Raw genomic sequence first — 18951 nt, forward strand, 5'->3', positions numbered from 1 at the left:
AGAGATGCCCGTAGTCCTTCTCCTCCAGACAGCTGCAAGGAGAAGAGAGGCAGGAGGAAGGCAAAATATTTGCATTGCCAAATGAGAGGGCTGTTTGGCACAAGCTCCCTCAGACTACTGTAAGCTGGAGCCCGGTTCACGGAAACTTATGCCATAAATTTGCTAATCGTACAAAGGCCACAAGACTGTTGTGTGTGTGTTTTTTCATTCCTTCTGGCTCCATTTGGCATTCCTGGTTCAAAAGCATGAGAAAAGGAAATCCTGCTCTCAAGAAGTTCTATCTGGAGGCCCGACAGACATGTCTGTAAAGACCAAACAAAGTTTGAGTCAAGCTGCACCTTTAAGATTAACAAAGTTTTATTTCATGTATAATATTTCGTGTGCATGCACACTTCTTCAGATATAACGAAACCGGTTCCTTAACTCTGCCTCAAGCCTATCACAGCTCTAATTGCCCAATCAATTATGCATCTGAACTCTAGCTAAACCTTCCTGGCAATTAAACCCCTGTCCGCCCTCTCTCTGCCTCTATGATATGGTACAACAAAATCTGAGTCCAATGGCACCTTTAAGACCAACAAAGACTTATCATGTGCATGAAAGGGCATGCATGCAAAAATTTATACCTTGGATAAATCTTTGTTGTCTTAAAGGTGCCATTGGACTCAGATTTTGTTGTGCAACTTCAGACCAACACGGCTATCCAGCTGAATCTGTGATATGGGCTGAGGCTATTGCATATCACCATATCTAATGTGGTGCTCATGCCCATGAAAGCTTATACCTTGAGGAGGAAACTGTTGGCATGAAAGGTGTCACTAGAATCAAAATTGTTCTGCTGCTGCAGACCACCCCTGGCGACCCACCAGACTCTGCCTAGAAACTGAGACACACTAGTGTGCAACAGAATTCCTGGCTCAAATGCGGAAACCCGTATTTTCAACTAGATTCAGCGTCGGCGACCAACAGCTTGAATCCACGGACACCTTTAAATTATGAACGGCTATCCGATAAAAATCCCTATTGTTAAAGGTGTTATTATATATCTAAGTCAAGATGTTGATTGTATTGCAATATGAAAGTTCCTAATGTAAACCGCCCTGAGCCAAAAGGGAGGGCGGTATACAAATATAACACGAATAAAAAATAAAACCAACATCATTTCTTTTGCGAGCATGCGCACTCCCTCAGACAACAATGCCGCTCTAGCCCTCGGCTCCTCTCTCGTGAACCTCCGTTCTCCGACTGCAGAGCCGGGGAACCCACACCGGAAATGATTGGAACGGCTCACGGCGGCGCTGCGCGCGCACCTTTTCACGTCACGCGTCCCTTCTGGCTTGGCGTGTGACGTCGTCCGGGCGGGCCTTAGCTTTGAATTGTCGCGGGGCGAAGAGGATTCCGGGGCGATGGAGCCAGGGAGGCGGGTCGCGGTGCCCCGGCCGCCCTCCATCGAGGACTTCACCATTGTCAAGCCCATCAGCCGCGGCGCCTTCGGGAAGGTCTACCTGGGCCGCAAAGGAGGGAAGCTGTACGCCGTCAAGGTGAGCGCCCCGCCCGAGACAGAGATGCCTTGTGGCTGAGGGGGTGGCCAAACTGGGGGTCCCTAGAGGTCCATGCACTACAATTACCATGAGCCCCTGCCAGCCAAACTGGGGGTCTCCAAAGGTCCATGGACTACAATTACCATGAGCCCCTGCCATCCAAGCTGGGGGGTCCCCAGAGGTCCATGCACTACAATTACCATGAGCCCCTGCCATCCAAACTGGGGGGGTCTCCAAAGGTCCATGGACTACAATTACCATGAGCTCCAGCACAGCACAATTACCATGAGCTGTGCTGGCAGGGGCTCATGGTAATTGTAGTCCATGGACCTCTGGAGACTCCCAGTTTGGCCACCCCTGATTAATGCAGCTAGTCCCTTCTGAGCCGACCACAGCATTTTAGAACCTGTGGCAAGCTGCTCAAATATCAGGACATGTTTTATTTCCGATTTAGGTTATGGGTTTAACGCATTCTACCAAGGGAGTGGAGACAGGTGGGACTAGCAACAAGCCTTATTACTTCTTTCTACATCTGGGAACGTGCCTGGGATTCATTGCTAACCTTAACGTTTTAATATTCCCTTTGTTTTTGTGAACGGCAGTTGAACCCAAAGGGCAGATTTTGTCATTCTAGCAAGGAACTATCCAGTCTTCATCCTCATGCTGCAAATTTGTTGCGATGCTCTTTATTAATTTACTGGACTTTACTGCCACTGGACTCACACCTTGTTCTGCTACTTCTGACCAACATGGCTGAATCTGGCAAGCAAGTGGTTTAATATGTTCTGGTTATAGGCTTGATCTTGCAAGTGTCTTTGATTCCACCAGATGCTTGCTAATAGGGCTGCCAGCTCTGGGTAGGGAAATATCTGGAATACTTTTATGGTGCCATCTCTTTCATATTCTGCAAATTCCTTTTCATACCTGTCTTCCCCACGAAGTAGTTTATGGGTAGGTAGCTGAAGTGAACACGTATTGCTTCCATGTCCCTCCCTTCCTTCCCTGACTGTGTGATTATATCATATTTTAGATAAGTTCCTTAAAGCAGAGTCTGCTATGTTGTAGGGACCATCCTGAAGAGATCAGGGCCCTTTCTGAACTCCCACAATTCTACAGGGCTTGTAAAAGGGAGTTCCTCCACCAGACATTTGGTTAAGGCTGACCAAGTCAGTAACATCCGCTGGCCCCCAGATACCTCCTTCAAAGTTTGAACCCAGACTGATCTCCCTACAGGTTCTTCATGTTTAGAAAGTTACTGTTATAATGTGAACTGTTGTATTACTGTTATCCAATTTTGAAACCCATTGTCATGGTTGTGTTGTTATGATTATTATGGTTTGATGTATATCCTTACCGCCCTGAGCCTTGTGGAAGGGTGGCATAAAAATAAAATAGACAGTAAGAGAGATAGATGATGCTGAACTTTGATGGTGTGCATTGGTAAATCAAATAGAGCTTCCATACTAGTTTTCAAAGAGATCTTTGGAAAATGGAAACAGAAGTAAACTATGAACTAAGCACTTGAAAATAAGAGTGTTTTGAACAAGTGGATCTGTAACGCTGAACCCCAAATACAGATTCATTGGAGTAGAAGCATTTTGCGGCAAATTTTTATTATATGTTTTAGTGAACTGTGTTGAAATGTCTCAGGAATACCCAATTGATTGACAGATATTAAAAGTACTGGTAGAGAAATGTACATTGTGTGTGTGTATATATAGATATATATCAGCCTTTTCATTGCTTTACAGGTAGTCAAAAAAGCTGATCTGATCAATAAGAATATGGTCCATCAGGTACAGGCAGAGAGAGATGCATTGGCTCTTAGTAAAAGTCCTTTCATTGTGCACTTGTACTACTCACTTCAGTCTGCCAACAATGTCTACTTGGTAAGCGTATATAGATATCTAATGCGTTCATTACAAAATCTTCTTTCCCCTTGTATTTCCTTCCAGTTCAACGTAAGCCTTTAAAGAATTAGTATCCAGCTTGTCTCTCATCCTTGGATCCGTTTCACGAGCTTTAAACTTTTTGCAAGTGTAGAAAACTCCACCAGCTCAGTATAACAAAACCAACCACACAGTTTTCAAACGTCCTTCTGTGTTGCACACTTTTGATTTCAACCTGCATTTTAAAACTGCATTTGTTCAGTTCCTGCCTGCATTCAGGGTTCAAACATGCCCTCTAGCTAATACGTACAGTTTCTGTACTGAAACTTTTGTGAGAGATATGATGTCGACGTTGCCGTAAACCAAAGTTCTAATTTGCAATAGCAGTTGTTGTTTTTCACTGACAGGTAATGGAGTATCTCATTGGTGGAGACGTTAAATCACTCCTCCAAATATATGGTTACTTTGATGAAGAAATGGCTGTGAAGTATATCTCTGAAGTTGCGCTGGCTCTCGATTACCTCCACAGGCATGGAATAATCCACAGGTAACATTTGTTTAGGCTGCTTTTATTGCAGCCGGTTATGTTTATGCTGTTTAGCAGTAGGCTATTTTCTTTGATCCTTGGGGAAAGTACAGACATCTTGTTGAGGAGAAATTCATGCCAAGGATGGCTTTTGGCATGTGGCCCAGCTGCTCTTATTTGTACTTATTTGTACTGCTTTCCTTCAAGAACACCCTGTGTTTTTTTATCTGACTGCAGGAGCTGGTAGGAACAATGTCCTTTTTTTTTTTTTGTAGAAGTATTTAAATAGACAGGCAAAAGCTTCCAAAAGGAAACTAATCTTTTGCAATGTGATTTGGAGCAGTTTGCTGAATACTTTCTCATTACTCTTTTCTGATGACAGAAGGATTATGTTGAAGTGTTAGTACTAGGATTCGGGGTCAGATCCCTGTTAAATAAAATAAGAAATACTATTTCAGGTTTTGATGCTGAGACAGAGAAGGTTCAACAAGAAGCAAAGGCCCACTTTTGAATGTTCTCAAAAAAAACAATTTGTTTTAAAGAAGAATTTGTTGTTACTTTTCTTTCATCACAAGAGCTATAAAAGGTAAAGGTATTCCCTGTGCAAGCACTGGGTCATGGATACGTTCTAACCCTTGGGGTGATGCCCTCTAGTGTTTTCATGGCAGACTCAATACGGGATGGTTTGCCATTCCCTTCCCCAGTCATTACTGTTTTACTCCCCAGCAAGCTGAGTAATTTTACTGACCTCGGAAGGTTGGAAGGCTGAGTCAACCTTGAGCCAGCTGCTGGGATCGAACTCTCAGCCTCAGCTTCATATAACATGTCGGCTGCCTTACCACCCTGCGCCACAAGAGGCTTCTTCACAAGAGCTATAGCAATATTTATTACTACCAGGCAAACAGCCTCGCTTATTTTAAAGCAAAGGATTTATTTATTTCACATTCATAATTAAGACATGGATCAATTTAAATGATTATCATATAATTCAGTATATATAATCACTGAACAGGCAGAGAGAGAGAGCCATACTTACAAGAAACACAATGTGCAGAAGGGGGGGTAGTTAAGCTGGCTGACCCTGATCATCAGCATGGTGTAGTGGTTAAGAGCAGTAGCTTCTAATCTGGAGATTCTCCACTCCTCCACAAGCAGCCAGCTGGGTGACCTTGGGCCAGTCGCAGTTCTCAGAGCTCTCTGTCTCACCTACCTCACAGGTTGTTTGTTGTTGGGGAGAGGAAGGCAAGGTGATTGTAAACCACTTTGAGACTCTTACAGATAGTGAAAACAGGGTGTAAAAACCAACTCTTCTTCTGAATATTAGCCTTGATTACAGTAAAGTATCTGTACTGCAGGTGTATTTTATTTTCCTTCTACCTGTAGAGACCTGAAGCCCGACAACATGCTGATATCAAATGAGGGTCATATTAAGTTGACAGATTTCGGACTGTCTAGAGTTGCTCTGAACAGAGGTGAGGCTCCATGAAGGTTAATTGTAATCCCCCCCCTCCCAAGTTTGCAGAAAAATGTTCCATCTGCTGTGCCGTTTTGCATGTACCTTGTTAAGACTTCACACTTTTTTTGTCCTCAGTTGTAGTCCTAATTTGTTGAGTTTGTACTTGTGTGGAGGGAACCAGGCTGAGCTCCAAAGAGCAGTTAGTTGATCCTGCCCAATTGGGGTTTCATCATCACACACGAACAAGCTCTTTGCTGTTTAGAAAATTCCGTTGGAAGCTAAAAAGCCTTTTAAGATTAGTTTTTGGTATTGCTCAGGTGGTTTGGTGGGTGTCTGAAAATGTCACTGGTGGTTTGGAGTCTACCTATAATGTGGGAAGCGGCATACACCCCCCCAAAAGGCTTTCTGCCAATGCCGACAGGCTGGTGATCCTCAGCCCCAGGAAGTGCAGCTGGCCTTGACCAGGGCCTTCTCCGTCTTGGCTCCGACTGGGTAGAATGGGCTTCCAAGTGAGATCAGAGCCCTGTTGGAATTCCAGCAGTTCCACAGGGCCTTTGGTTGAGGCCAGCACAACTACTGCATGCCACTGCTTAGCGGATTTTGACAGGCCTTCCTCTATACACCCCCCTCCCACTTAGCATTGCTATCTGCTCTGGGGCCACCTTGTTGCTGGACACTACTATTTTAATGATGTATTGTTTTATTGTAATGTATTTTGAACAATGTTGTTAGCCACCCCGAAACACGAGTGAGGGGTGGGAAATAAATAAATAATAAATAAATAAATAAATAAATAATGTGCTGTCGGTAGAAGAAACCAAATGAGCGTTGTTGTCGATTGTCTCCAAATAGCTTATTCAACCAGTACATAATTGCTTCCCCCACCCCACCCCAAGCTTAGATGAAAACTATTTTTTGTTGGATCTCTCATCGGAGAGAGGGAGGGATTGCCTGCTTCCTGTCAACTCCCCCCCCCCCCATTCCTCTCCTCACTCCTTTAAATAAAATAATAGCTTGGCTTGCAGTGACCTCTGTTGGTATATGAACCTAGCATGCCTTTAGAGCAAAGTATTTTCTTCCACAGCACTCTGCAAATCAATCCACAAATAAAAGGGTAATATGGAAGCTAATCTTATTGATCTCTTCTCAGAGATAAACATGATGGATATCCTCACGACACCATCAATGCCTAAACCGAAGCAAGACTATTCACGTACTCCGGGGCAAGTGTTGTCTCTCATCAGCAATTTGGGGTTTGTAAGTAATCAAAATAATAATAGTCTTCAAATGATTGTCATGCACCCTTTGGAGAGTTTCCTGCTCTTTGTGGGGGTAATTCCCACATTTCAGAGGGCCACGATTTGTTCCTTGAGTTTGGTATTAAAAGAAGAGGGAGAAGAAGAGTTGGTTCTTATATGCCGCTTTTCCCTACCCGAAGGAGGCTCCAAGTGGCTTACAGTCGCCTTCCCATTCCTCTCCCCACAACAGACACCCTGTGAGGTGGGTGAGGCTGAGAGAGCCCTGATATCACTGCCCGGTCAGAACAGCCTTATCAGTGCTGTGGCAAGCCCAAGGTCACCCAGCTGGTTGCATGTGGGGGAACGCAGAATCGAACCTGGCATGCCAGATTACAAGTCCGCACTCCTAACCACTACACCAAACTGGCTCACTACAGCAAACCACTACACAAAACTTGCATGGCGCATAAAGTGTTTGTCTGCAACCATTAGTTTGTTCCTTCTTGTATTTATTATGTAACATTTATTGCAAGCATATTTTATTGCTAAGACAGTTGCATAGGGCATGTCCAAGATCTGCAGTCGAAAAATAACCACATTGTGCTCTGTGTTTGGCTGAGTTATAGCTGTTTTCTGAGCAAGCTTTTCTCATTCTTGACAGTACACCCCGGTTGGAGCTAAAATGCACGCACCCACTCCAAGCCCTATTCCTACGGATACGCCTAAGCTCTCCCAAGCATTTGTTTCCCCCCTCTCTGTGGGCCACAAAGACTGTGCCGCTGCATCAAGTAAGCTGCTTAGGACATGTAAGTATCAAACCTGGTGCGCTGAACGGCAGCAAAGCTGCAGGATTTTAAAGAGGTGGCTTATTTAAAATATTTCATCCAGCTTCACTGCATTCCAGAATTTGGATCCAGGAGCACTTGAGAGACTAACAAAACTTTCCAAGGTATAGACTTCCCTGAATCAAAGCTCACTCTGTCAGATTTGTATTGGTATTAGATGAAGGGAGTGTTGCGACTCAGAAAAGCTTATGGGCTTTTACCCTGGAGAACTTTGGTCTCTAGCAGTGGTGGTCAAACTGTGGCTCTCCAGATTCCATGATCTACAATCCCCATGAGCCCCTGCTAGTGTGCTGGTGGACTTGGATTTTGTCCTGCTGCTGCAGACTGGCATTGCTACCTGCCTTGATGAAACTACATTGCAAGTGGCTTACGAATTCTTTTAAACAGCTACATAATAACCTGGTACCAAACAAATAATACAATGAAAGCTGTAGTTGCAAACAAAAGTACAAAATACATGTAAATTTGGTTCACAGAAGCAGTCACCTAAGCCGTTGAGACATGACTTGAAACTCACCTTGCAATGTACAAACCCCTCTTTACTGTAAAGGTAAAGGTAAAGGTATCCCCTGTGCAAGCACCGAGTCATGTCTGACCCTTGGGGTGACGCCCTCTAGCGTTTTCATGGCAGACTCAATACGGGGTGGTTTGCCAGTGCCTTCCCCAGTCATGACCGTTTACCCCCCAGCAGCAAGCTGGGTACTCATTTTACCGACCTCGGAAGGATGGAAGGCTGAGTCAACCTTGAGCCGGCTGCTGGGATCGAACTCCCAACCTCATGAGCAAAGCTTTCAGGCGGCTGCCTTACCACTCTGCGCCACAAGAGGCTCTTTACTGTATGGGTTCATTTTTCTGCTCTTTCCCCATAAATCATGTTATATTTATCATTTACTTATTACCTTTGTATGCTCCCTTAAGGCTCAGGGCTGTTCACATCAAACAGAACAGAACAAAATATTAAACTCACTGATTATAATGAATGGAAGGGAACAGTGATAACAATAAACTGAGAAAATGACATGGTTGGTCCAATCTGCTGCTTGGGTTCAAGGGAGGGAGGTTCCGGGGCCCAGTAGATGAAAGGAACTCCTGTCTAAATTTGGCTCTGTTATCACAGGGAATAGTACACTAGTCTTCATGTAACTGGTACAAAAACAATAGAGCATCAGTTAGCACGGAACAGCAAGGACTGACGTGTCAGCAGTTGAATACTGCATCGGACCTTTCCTTAGTTCCTCAGTGCGATTGACTGAACTTGCCTTGAAGCTGGCTGTGCATCTTATGACTTTTCCCCCTCTTAAAGGCCTTGATTCTTCAGTTGTGATGCCTGTTAAGAGTCTGACGCCGAGTCTGCTTCAGTCCCGGCAAAGGTACGGGACCTCAAGTGCCAGTAGCCTTTCCCGCACCCAGCTGTCCAGCATGGAGTCAGAGTGCTGTAGCAGCCCCAGGTGGGAGAAAGACATGCAGGTCAGGACCGCTTCATCTCTTTATGCTGATTTTGCTTCCTCTTGGCAACTTTACAGAGATGTGGAGGGGTGAGGTGCCGTTTCCCAGACTTCTTTGACTTACCCCAGAGAAGTGATTGACTTGGGTACAGCTGATGGGATAAGCTTATCTTACTTCCTGTGTTTTGAGAGCCAAGAACATGGTAGAAAGTGGCTATTGGTGTAGAGTCTCAGGAAGTTTTCATGGTGGGCACAAAGTCCTTCAGGGGCTAACTGGCTCTTGTGAAGTAAGTTTCAGGCCCACCCTGTGTTCCTCTTGGACATTTCTCCTGCCCCCTTGCCCAGATGCTTAGAACGTAGCTCCTGAACTAGAAGACTGTGGTTGTTCGAATATGAGATCTCCCTAACTGTACAGATTTAATTCTGCTTCAATTTACTTTCATGCAGGGTCTCGACTGCTGGATTTTTGGAGTCTTGAGCTCAAATAAATGTGGCATTCTTCCAAATTAAACCTTAAGTTTTGCATAGTGTGGAAGGTTCGTGCAAACTTGGGAGGAGAGCAGGGAACTGTTCCTGTTGGCAGCAGAGGACAGGACCCACAGTAATGGGGTAAATGGTACCAGCTAGATATGAGAAACACATGTTTCATAGTCAGAGGTTCAGCTGTGGAATTGGCTGCCTAAGAAGGTGGCGAGCTCCCCCTCCCTGGCAGTCTTTAAGCAGCAGCTGGATGGATACTTAAGATTTAGGCTGATCCTGCATTGAGCAGGGAGTTGGACTAGATGGCCTGTATGGCCCCTTCCAACTCTATGATTCTAACTCAAGCTCCTGATCCACAATGTGTGGAGAGGTTCTCAGGTGGGCCAAAAAAGAGTGTCATTGAAATAAGCAGTGCAGCTTCTTGGCTCTTTTGATTTCAGTTCACTTTTTTCCAGTGCCCTGTTATGCTTTATTTCAGCTATTATCAAATTGCTTTGCTAACTTGGTTTTAGGAAGAAGACATATTCTACTCTGCCACCAGTCAGACGGCTTCATCAGAAAAGCTTCGTAATGCAGATTTACAATATACCGGTGACCTGAAAGCCTTGAAACGGAGAGCTCTGGAGTCTGTCATATCCCCTATTAGCAGCAATGACTCTGGGAGCAGGCATGAAGGAAAAGCGGAGCGGTCAGAGTCGACTACCTCCGTCAGGACTTGTGATGTGAAAGACTTGGTGCGAAAATGCCTTTCGGAATACAAAGAATGGGAAGGGAAGCGTAGTGCAGGCAAACCTTCTCCGGCTAAGGGGACATCTTCTGATGGCCGGAGGTCACCTTCCTGCTTGGCCAGCCTTGCCAAAGAAAACAAAGAGGGGGCGAGGTTGGGGGAAAAGCTCAGCACCAAGAGAAGCTTCGCCCTGGTTGACACCAGCCCATCTCAAGAACTTGCCCTTGTCAAAAAAAACACTGCAGAATACAGACGGGGTTGTGAAATATTAGACATCCCTAGGAAGCGATGCACGAGCTTGACAACTGAAATAAATTGCTTAAAACTTGATGCCGATGGAGGTCTACGGAAGACTGGGGCAAGTGACGGTCAAGCGAAAGACGTCGGCAGCACTGGCCAAAACACAGGTGGAAGACCAGCCGCCTCTTTCATAGCCAAGAATCTGATGCCTGATCTAGATGCAGACGGTGAAAAGGATGGGAAAAAGGAACGCTTGAGTTCCAGCTTCTTGTGCATCGATGACGAGAAGCCTTTAGCAAGCATGAGTGTGGACTCCGACCTATCCCTCCCAGAAGCATCTGCTGCAGGGACGCACTCAGAAGAGCACCTGTCGCATACCACCGGGAGCATTAAAGCCCCCGCCCTTGAACAACTGAAAACGGAGGATGTGTCTGGAATGTCATTTGGCCATGCAGAGGCTTCACTGGGACGTGAGGACGTGGTGACTGTGCAGGAGGGCAAGGAATTGCAGCATGAACAAGACAAGAGTTTGCCAAGTGTGACCGAGACACATTCCAACATCCACCTATCTCCATCGGCGGAAATGATGAAAACGCTGACCCTCTTCAAGAAAAACATGGTTAACTTTCGCAGTTACAACAGTTCAATCAATATGTCCAATATATCTGAGCCCTCAAGGATTAGCACCATTTCTGTGGAAGGAATGGATATCTCTGCTTGCAGTGGCTCTTATCCTATGGCTATAACACCTGCGCAGAAGGGGAAACCCTACAGAGTTTATCAGGTAACTGCTGACGTTGGCACATTAGATGTTAAAGTGCCGTGGAGTGGGGCAGATCTCTGATGGGAGTGAGTGGTCATTGATTGCCCTTTCCATGAGATGCTGTTTTCAGCCCTGCAGTTCAGTCTCTGAGCCAGTGTTTGAACCAGTTTATCAGTCTGTTTGATACCTTTGTCTGACATAACCTTTATTCTTTGACATCAGACCCCTGTTCAGGGAAATGCCGATACACCCTACAGGACTCCAAAGAGCGTCCGAAGAGGGGCTGCCCCAGTCGAGGGAGAATGCATTTTAGGGACCCCAGACTACTTGGCACCTGAGCTGCTCTTGGCAAAGGCTCATGGTAAGCAGCACAACTGTCTGTAGGATAATGTGATGTCCCTAAGGAACATGATTTCTTGGCTTTGTCATGAGGTCCTGGCTCTGCTTAAACTCATGACCAGAATTTCAGCTTAAATAAATCAATTGTGTGTTCACCCTGTTCTCAAACTGGCAAAAAGGAGTGGGTTGGATGCTCCGGTAGCTCAAACAGTGTTTGCGTGGGGCTGATTTATTCTCACCCTCCCTTTCCCTTGCCCTTCCTGAAGGTCTTGGAGGAACCCTCACAACAAAATGCATCTTGAGTAAAAACAGGAATATCTGCAAGCCAGGATGCGTGGGGCATTGGGACTGTGTTGATAGCCCCCATGCTTTTCCTGGGGCTGCCCTGCTTCCCAGGAGCATATTTTATGGTGCAGTTGGGAGGGAAGGGGAGGAAGGCCTGCTCCACTGACAGACAGCCCTTCCATCAGTGGAATTGTCCCATGGGATCCAAGCCAATATACGTCTAGTTGCAGGGGGCTTTTTGCATGGGTGTGTGCGTGTGTACGTAAACATGGTTGCATAAACTCATCCTCAGTCTTGACTGGGATGGAAGTGGGTGAGTAGGTCATACATCAAGATGCCTGTTGTATGTAGAAAAGCCCCTGAAAATCAGTTCAGATATTTGTATTTGGACAACTGCCACTTGCTTGCAAATCTGTAACAGGATTGCTGTTCATCACTTGAGCATCTGAAACTGGGCCGGGTCCTGAAGATTCGTTCTGCTGACAGCGCCGGTTCCCCCTTGCCGTAGGGCAGAGTTTCTTGCCCTGACTGAAAGTGCTGTTAGCAAAATGGATGCCTTCTCGAATAAAGCCCGTCGTGTTTGATGTGACAGCGTTAATGGAGTCATATGAAATGTTTACCTGATTCTTTTTCCGCACACAGGCATTCAGAGTTCTGGTAAGCTTGCTGTAACGCTTTACACATGAGTCAAAGTATAACTAGATCACAGTGCTCAAGATGTGTGCTGGAGTGTAGAACTGAAACAAGACATTGTGCATATTGCTGACATGAAGGAGACTCTCGTTTAGAAGGAACGAGGGCTGGGCTGTACACCAAAGCTCAGCTATTTAAGTACCGTTAGATGCTGTTTCTGAAAACCAAAGCAATGAACAACATAAAGTGGCAAGAATCACCCAGTAATAATAATAAAAAATAAAATCACCACAACAAAGCTCAGTATTAATGGATTCAGCCAAGGGGAAACCAATTCCGTTGTCAGCAACAAGCGTAAACTAGGAAAAAGCAAATCTTTAAAAAAATACAAAAATCTGTCAAAGAACATTCTTGTTCTCCTTCTGGAAGGGGAACTCTGGACAGCTGGAGCTACAGAGAAAATGCTCTTTGTCTGCCATGTTGTGAGTCAGGCTACTGTTGGTTTGACCTTAACTGGCTTGACATTTTAGGTCCATGGTTGTGAAGGCTTTAAAATACTGGTACTTCTTGAAATGAGGCAAATCGGTAGCCAGTGGAAATGTGGAACGTCAGAACTTCTCAGCTATTTTAAAATGTAACTGCAGAGCATATTATAGTATGGAAGGTACAAAAACATGGATCAGAGTAACAAGATCTGCTCTTTGGGAGGCAGCAGAGACTTCAAAGGAGAGAAAGTCATTCTTTAACTAAAGATTGGATGTACTTTTCCAAAGGAGTGTGATATTTCATTGACATATTGATGATACCCAAATCCAAAACTTCATGTGAGCTTATTAACTAGCTTGGTCTCGGTACCAAATACCAATAGGTACAATACAGAATCTTGAGATCTTCCGTATACTGTACATTCTAGGGGGAGTGACTGAGCATCTCCAATTACCTGATCTTTCAGTGAGAGAGGATCTAAGCTACTTGGGAACTATCATAAGGAAGTCATGCTGCATTTTGTAAAAGAAAGAGAAAGCCAGCACATTGGTTCTTAGGATTTGTAGAACTATTTCAGTGAAAGCTGAAGTATTAATATACTTCACACTAACTTTCTGAAAGAGTGTGTGCGGAATTGGGAAGATACAGTATTTATTAATACAGTCTTAGACCAGCAAAGTAAAAACATACAAATTGGGAGGATGTAAAAGTGGGGAAGCTGTGTGTCATTAACTCACATATCTGGCAGCACCCCCCCTCCCACACACACACAAGTTTGACTTGTAAATTTCATAGAATCATAGAGTTGGAAGGGACCTTCTAGGTCATCTAGTCCATCCCCCTGCCCAGTGTAGGAACTCACAAATACCTGCTCACCCACAGGGACCCCAATTTCAAGTGATCCCGCCATGAAAAATCTCCAGAACCCAGCCTGGCCTGGAAGAAATTCACCTCCCATCCCACAGTGGCGATCAGTAATTTCCTGGGCATGCAAGGAAGGGCCACAGGAGGCAAACACTGGCTCATCCCTTCCTGCCCACCCACTCACAATCTGCCTGAGTTCATAAAACCAGTATTTCAGTCAGATGATTATCTAGCCTCTGCTTAAAAACTTCCAAAGAAGAAGACCCCCCCCCCACCTTCCGAAGAAATCCGATCCACTCTGTTAAAATCTTCTTACGGATGTTTAGCCAAAACCCTTTTGAATTAATTCAATTAATTAAATTTGACTTACACTGCTCTAGAACAATAAGCCTATAATTAATAAGGCAAAATGGCATGGCACATAGAATATGTGATCTTATTAAACTTTGGCCCTTAGATTTTCCTAAACTTTGGCACTCAGATTTTTTCAAGGCATTTTTAAAAACTGTTGCTTGCTTCACTAATTGCCTGGCGAGCTGAATAGATGGGATTTTAAGCTTCTGCGAAATGCTATTTTTGGTAGAAATACTTGTCTCATCTGAATGAAATGGATGGGCTGGTTCAGACCCTGAGCTGGATCTGGCCACTTTTCCATTTTATTCATCTTGCCCATTTCTCCTTTCTACAACAGCTTCTTCCCCACATGGCTTTCGTACACGTAGGCCCCATGATTCTCAACGTAGCTGTTCTGGGTGGGCGAAAGCAAACCCTCTTCCTTCTACTTGAATCTACCTCGTGCCATTTCTTGCTCAACTAGATAGCCCACATTTGGTTGCTCATGTACAAAACGTAGCATATAAGCTGGCTGGGAAATACTTTCGAAATGATGCAAGTTAATGCCATCCAGCTGGCATGATTGCCCGGTCCCTGTGTTGTGTCTGCACACAAAACTACACTCTCTGGCCTTGCTTTCATGAGCGTTGTCTGCACTGGGCCAGGAAAAGGTGTTGGGATTTTCAGCAGAACCAAAATCCTCACGCCAAGGGCATCCATCCTTTTTCCTGACATGGTGGCTTGTTGTGGCTTGAGCGGTGCAGCAGCTGAAAGATTGCATGCTGCTTATTAATGGGTTGTGGTGCCTAGACAGCCTGCTTTGATTGGGATCTGGATGCACTGCTTTGTTTGGATCAACAGTGAATTTCCTGGTTCGAAAGCTGTCAAGGAATTAACAAGGGAAAGTTAGCATTGTATTGTCATAATTAATTTTTTTCACTCTAGAGACGCACGAAAGCTCTTTAAAACACACATACACCCTCAGCCACCTCTTCATTACTGAACTTTGAATCTGGTGATTTGAATACGTGGCCTTAATCCAACTATGAGGTTTCTTTCTGAACCCTTAGTCATTCGGCAAATTTTGTTTAGAGAAGCAAAATCTGTCAACCATTGGTCTTTGCAAGGCCATGCATATTTGGGATTGCAGAAGATTCTCTGTAAATGTTAACTCAAGAAGAACAGTGGGGGAAAGGGGGGAGGATTAAATTAATGAACCAGCAATGATCACAGATCTTTTTTCCCCTTTTCTTTTCTTGACTTACACTGTGAGTTATATTTCTTAGGCCAGGGGTTGATTGGTGTCTGCTCTCTTCCACCTTAGGCTCTGCTGTGGACTGGTGGGCACTTGGAGTTTGCCTGTTTGAGTTTTTAACTGGTATCCCTCCATTCAATGATGAGACCCCGCCTCAAGTGTTCCAGAATATTCTGAAAAGGGGTAATGATCCTTTTCTTTGAAACCGCGTTTTGAAGCTCTTTACCCAGCATCATGATACCAAAGTATTTGTTTCCTGTTATTTCTAGATATTCCATGGCCTGAAGGTGAGGAGAAGTTGTCTGACCATGCTCAGAATGCAATCGATATTCTTTTAACCATTGACAGTATGAAGCGAGCTGGACTCAAGGGTAAGTATCTGTTGCATTTGTCCCTTTCTGATGGCACGTCACAAAGCTATGGCTTAAGTATTTTATTGGAGGGAAGAATTGTTGGCAGAATTTAAATTGGCAAAGAGGTGCAGAGCCCCAGGCTGCTTAAATGAATAACACAGTTGTCTTTAGAACGGAAACAACTTTGTATAGGGAGAGAGATTTCTAACTGTCTAACTGTTCTTTATTCATTATGGAAGCAAGCAGAGAGGAAGTGTGTTCAAAAGAGCAGGAAGTCCCAGATGAAAACATCAGGACATAGGGGAGATTGTTTGAAGAATATTGGGAAATCGCTGAATATGCTTATACATTTCTTCCAGTGCCCCCTGCAGGATATCCCCCCTCATATTCTGTTCAGTCATGTACACTACAAAGCTTTCATATTCCAACAAGAATAACCACTAAAGCTGTTTTAGGTTATTAAGGAAGTGGCCATGAATCAGCTTATAGGACAAGATGAAGATCAGAGAGCTGTTTATGGTTCATTTATTCCTCCAGGGTTCTCAGGGCAAATGTACATAGTTCATACACACACACACAATCTATGATGGTGGTTGAAACTCAAAAACTGGCTCAAATTCATGGCTGAGCAGAGATTTGAACACAATTTTCAGTAGTCCAGATTCTGGTGTTGTATTCAGGACGCTGCACTGTCTTCTGATTTAAATTGTGGATTTACACACCTTTCTACTATTGTTCTACTATTGCTTCCTTGCTTAAAATCCACAAATTATAGGTGGTTCTCTGTTTCCAATATAATAAACAAAAATGTCTGTAGGTTGACAAACTGACATGGAAATGAAATTTGGGGGCTAACAAAAGGGGTTTTCAAGGAATAAGGGTTGGCAAATCATTGTTTAGAAAGGTACTTGAGAAAGTTTGTATTCCGGGTCTTACTTTCAAAAGAGGAACATTCAGTGAAATTGCATACATCAGGATTGGTTGAAGCATTTGCAGGAAGAAGCCTAACTATTCTTTAAAACTTCTTTATTCTAGAGCTGAAAGTTCACCCCCTCTTTCATGGTGTAAACTGGGATAATCTGCAGAACCAGACCATGCCTTTCATTCCCCAGCCAAATGATGAAACAGACACTTCTTATTTTGAAGCAAGGAATAACGCTCAGCAGCTGACAGTATCCGGGTTCAGCTTGTAATGTCTAGGAGAACGGGATGCTCCGTGGGGTTGTGCACTTCCAGAACCTCCTCTCGACACTGGTTTGCCCTTGATTTTGTAAGCGTTTAGTTTTTTAAAAACATGACCCATTTTTAAGCTATTTTTCTTACAAGCTGTATTGAAGCTTTTTAGCTCCAAGCAGTTTCTGATCCTTTTATTAGTTTCTGCACCTTATGTATAGCCAAGTATTATGTATGGGATGGTAGAATGACTAACTTTCACGCACAACAAAAATATGTGGTTTTCTGCTGCTAGGGGGGTATTCCTGCTGTTGCTAGGGAGAGGCTGTCAATGCAGCGTAAGCATTGGGGAAGGGTCTAAATGCATGGGGTCTGTATCCTTCATGTGCCTGTGGTTCAAAAATAGGGTTGAGATTAACTTGAATCTGCTTGAGATTCTTTCCAAGCCCCCCCTGTAACAATGCCAATTTTTTTTTTGGTGCAGCCCTAAGAACCCTGTCCATCTCTTGTGCGCTTTCTTTTAAGATATGAAATGTTTCAGGCACTTTAGGTCCTTTATAAGCTGCTATTCTGCTGCTAAACTATCAGTGTTCTCATTGTTATTGTTTGTTCCCACCACCACCACCACCTTGCTTACCTTTGAAATTGTGGCAAAAGAAAAGAAAAACCTCCTGTAGGTTTTAAGTGTCCTGCTGAAAAGACTTAAGAGGCGAGTGTAGCTTGTAAATGAAACCTTGTTTTATAATTTTAAACACAGAAACCCGGAGGCTTCATTCGGGTCGGCTTAAAAGAGCCTGATGTTTAAAACAGCCTGTTTAAAACATGAGAATTCAAAAAGTGTGTATTAAAGTCCATATCATGTATTTATACCATTCAATGAGATAGAGACCATCTGATCTTGTTTCAATAAACATTGAATTAAAACTGGTATATTGGACACATTAGGCATTTAAAATTAAAAGCTCTGTATTTAACAGAGAGACACAACTTGTGGGCATCTTTTAATTAGCCTGTGTAGACATTATAAGCCACTGGTTTTATTTCAGTCTTCGCTCTTCTATTTTTACTCGTTAATACTTTGGGGGGGGTTTCTAGTTACAAGGTCATCACTAAGGCGACATAGGAAAGAGCTTGTGGTACAGGTTGAACCTGTGTGAACTAGCTGTGCTTACAAGGTTATCTAGAGCTAGACTCTACTTAATGTCAACCCCTTTTGAGGCCAAGGTAGGCTGCAGACTAGGGCAGGTTTGTGAGATGGGTGTAAGCTTTTCTGAGCTTTCTGTTTTTGAATGGTTCTAAGAACCTGCAAACATGGAGCCTTTCATACTCCTACCTTTGAGGCTTTTGGTCCTGGTCAGGTAACAATCTCTCTCGAATTGTTCAAAAAGCCATGGATGCCCTGATATAGAGAACATATTGTTTTCTATCATCTCCATATAATCAAAATTCATCAGAGCATTGTTAGGCTCAAAACGATTGTAGTTTGTTTGTACAAGCACCACCTGACCTATCCAGTGCAACCAAACACAATATTGCTACTAACAAAGGTGGAGCATATCATTCATTGACCCCTAACAAGCAAAAACGTCTATCACAGAATTCCATATGGCAACAGGTTTCAGCGGTACATGGGCAGGACTGAAACCACCCCGTAGCCTGACCAGTGGAAACCGTTTGAGGTGCGTAGCTTGCTCTGGAGGGGCCACCCGCTTTGCTCCTGCTGCCTGCAGTCCTCCTCCAGATGCTGTGACTTCACAGCGTGAATGGAACACCTGCTGGCCACAGTGATGCTGGAGCTTTTGGGGAAGGCTAGGGAAACCCTGTTCTTCCCACAGCTCTTTCGCTTATCCCATTTCAGAGTTTGCTCTGTTTGAGATGGACAACAGAGGAAATGCAGTCAGGTTCTAACTTTTTAACACTAAACACCTCCTGTCTTGAGAACAGATGCCCCTGGGAATATTCCTGACCTAACTTTCTCAGTGTCATGGGCATATGGCGATAAGTTACTTTTATGGGATCCCTTGTATTTTCCCGATATCGCACACCTCCTCTAACAGTTACAACACGTCCTCGCCATAGA

The 18951-nt window shown here is 44.2% G+C and overlaps 1 protein-coding gene across 1 annotated transcript; it reads left to right on the forward strand.

Moving 5' to 3' along the window:
* The first annotated feature begins 1296 nt into the window (after nt 1-1296).
* MASTL (microtubule associated serine/threonine kinase like) lies at nt 1297-18874 on the forward strand. Its single transcript, XM_077304610.1, has 12 exons — nt 1297-1541; nt 3293-3430; nt 3838-3977; nt 5340-5428; nt 6563-6669; nt 7312-7456; nt 8799-8962; nt 9933-11171; nt 11373-11511; nt 15415-15528; nt 15615-15716; nt 16734-18874. Exons 1-12 carry the CDS (start codon nt 1407-1409, stop codon nt 16889-16891), a joined length of 2670 nt encoding a protein of 889 aa, XP_077160725.1. The 5' UTR covers nt 1297-1406; the 3' UTR covers nt 16892-18874.
* The last annotated feature ends 77 nt before the right edge of the window (nt 18875-18951 follow it).

The sequence above is a fragment of the Paroedura picta genome, chromosome 11 (genome assembly GCF_049243985.1).
Source record: "Paroedura picta isolate Pp20150507F chromosome 11, Ppicta_v3.0, whole genome shotgun sequence".
In the NCBI taxonomy this organism is placed as follows: Eukaryota; Metazoa; Chordata; class Lepidosauria; order Squamata; family Gekkonidae; genus Paroedura; species Paroedura picta.

Coding starts and splice junctions, on each gene's coding strand:
- MASTL (XM_077304610.1), top strand. CDS start 1,407: ATGGAGCCAGGGAGGCGGGTCGCGGTGCCCCGGCCGCCCTCCATCGAG. Junction 3,431..3,837: donor CTGCCAACAATGTCTACTTG/GTAAGCGTATAT, acceptor TTTCACTGACAG/GTAATGGAGTATCTCATTGG. Junction 3,978..5,339: donor AGGCATGGAATAATCCACAG/GTAACATTTGTT, acceptor TTCTACCTGTAG/AGACCTGAAGCCCGACAACA.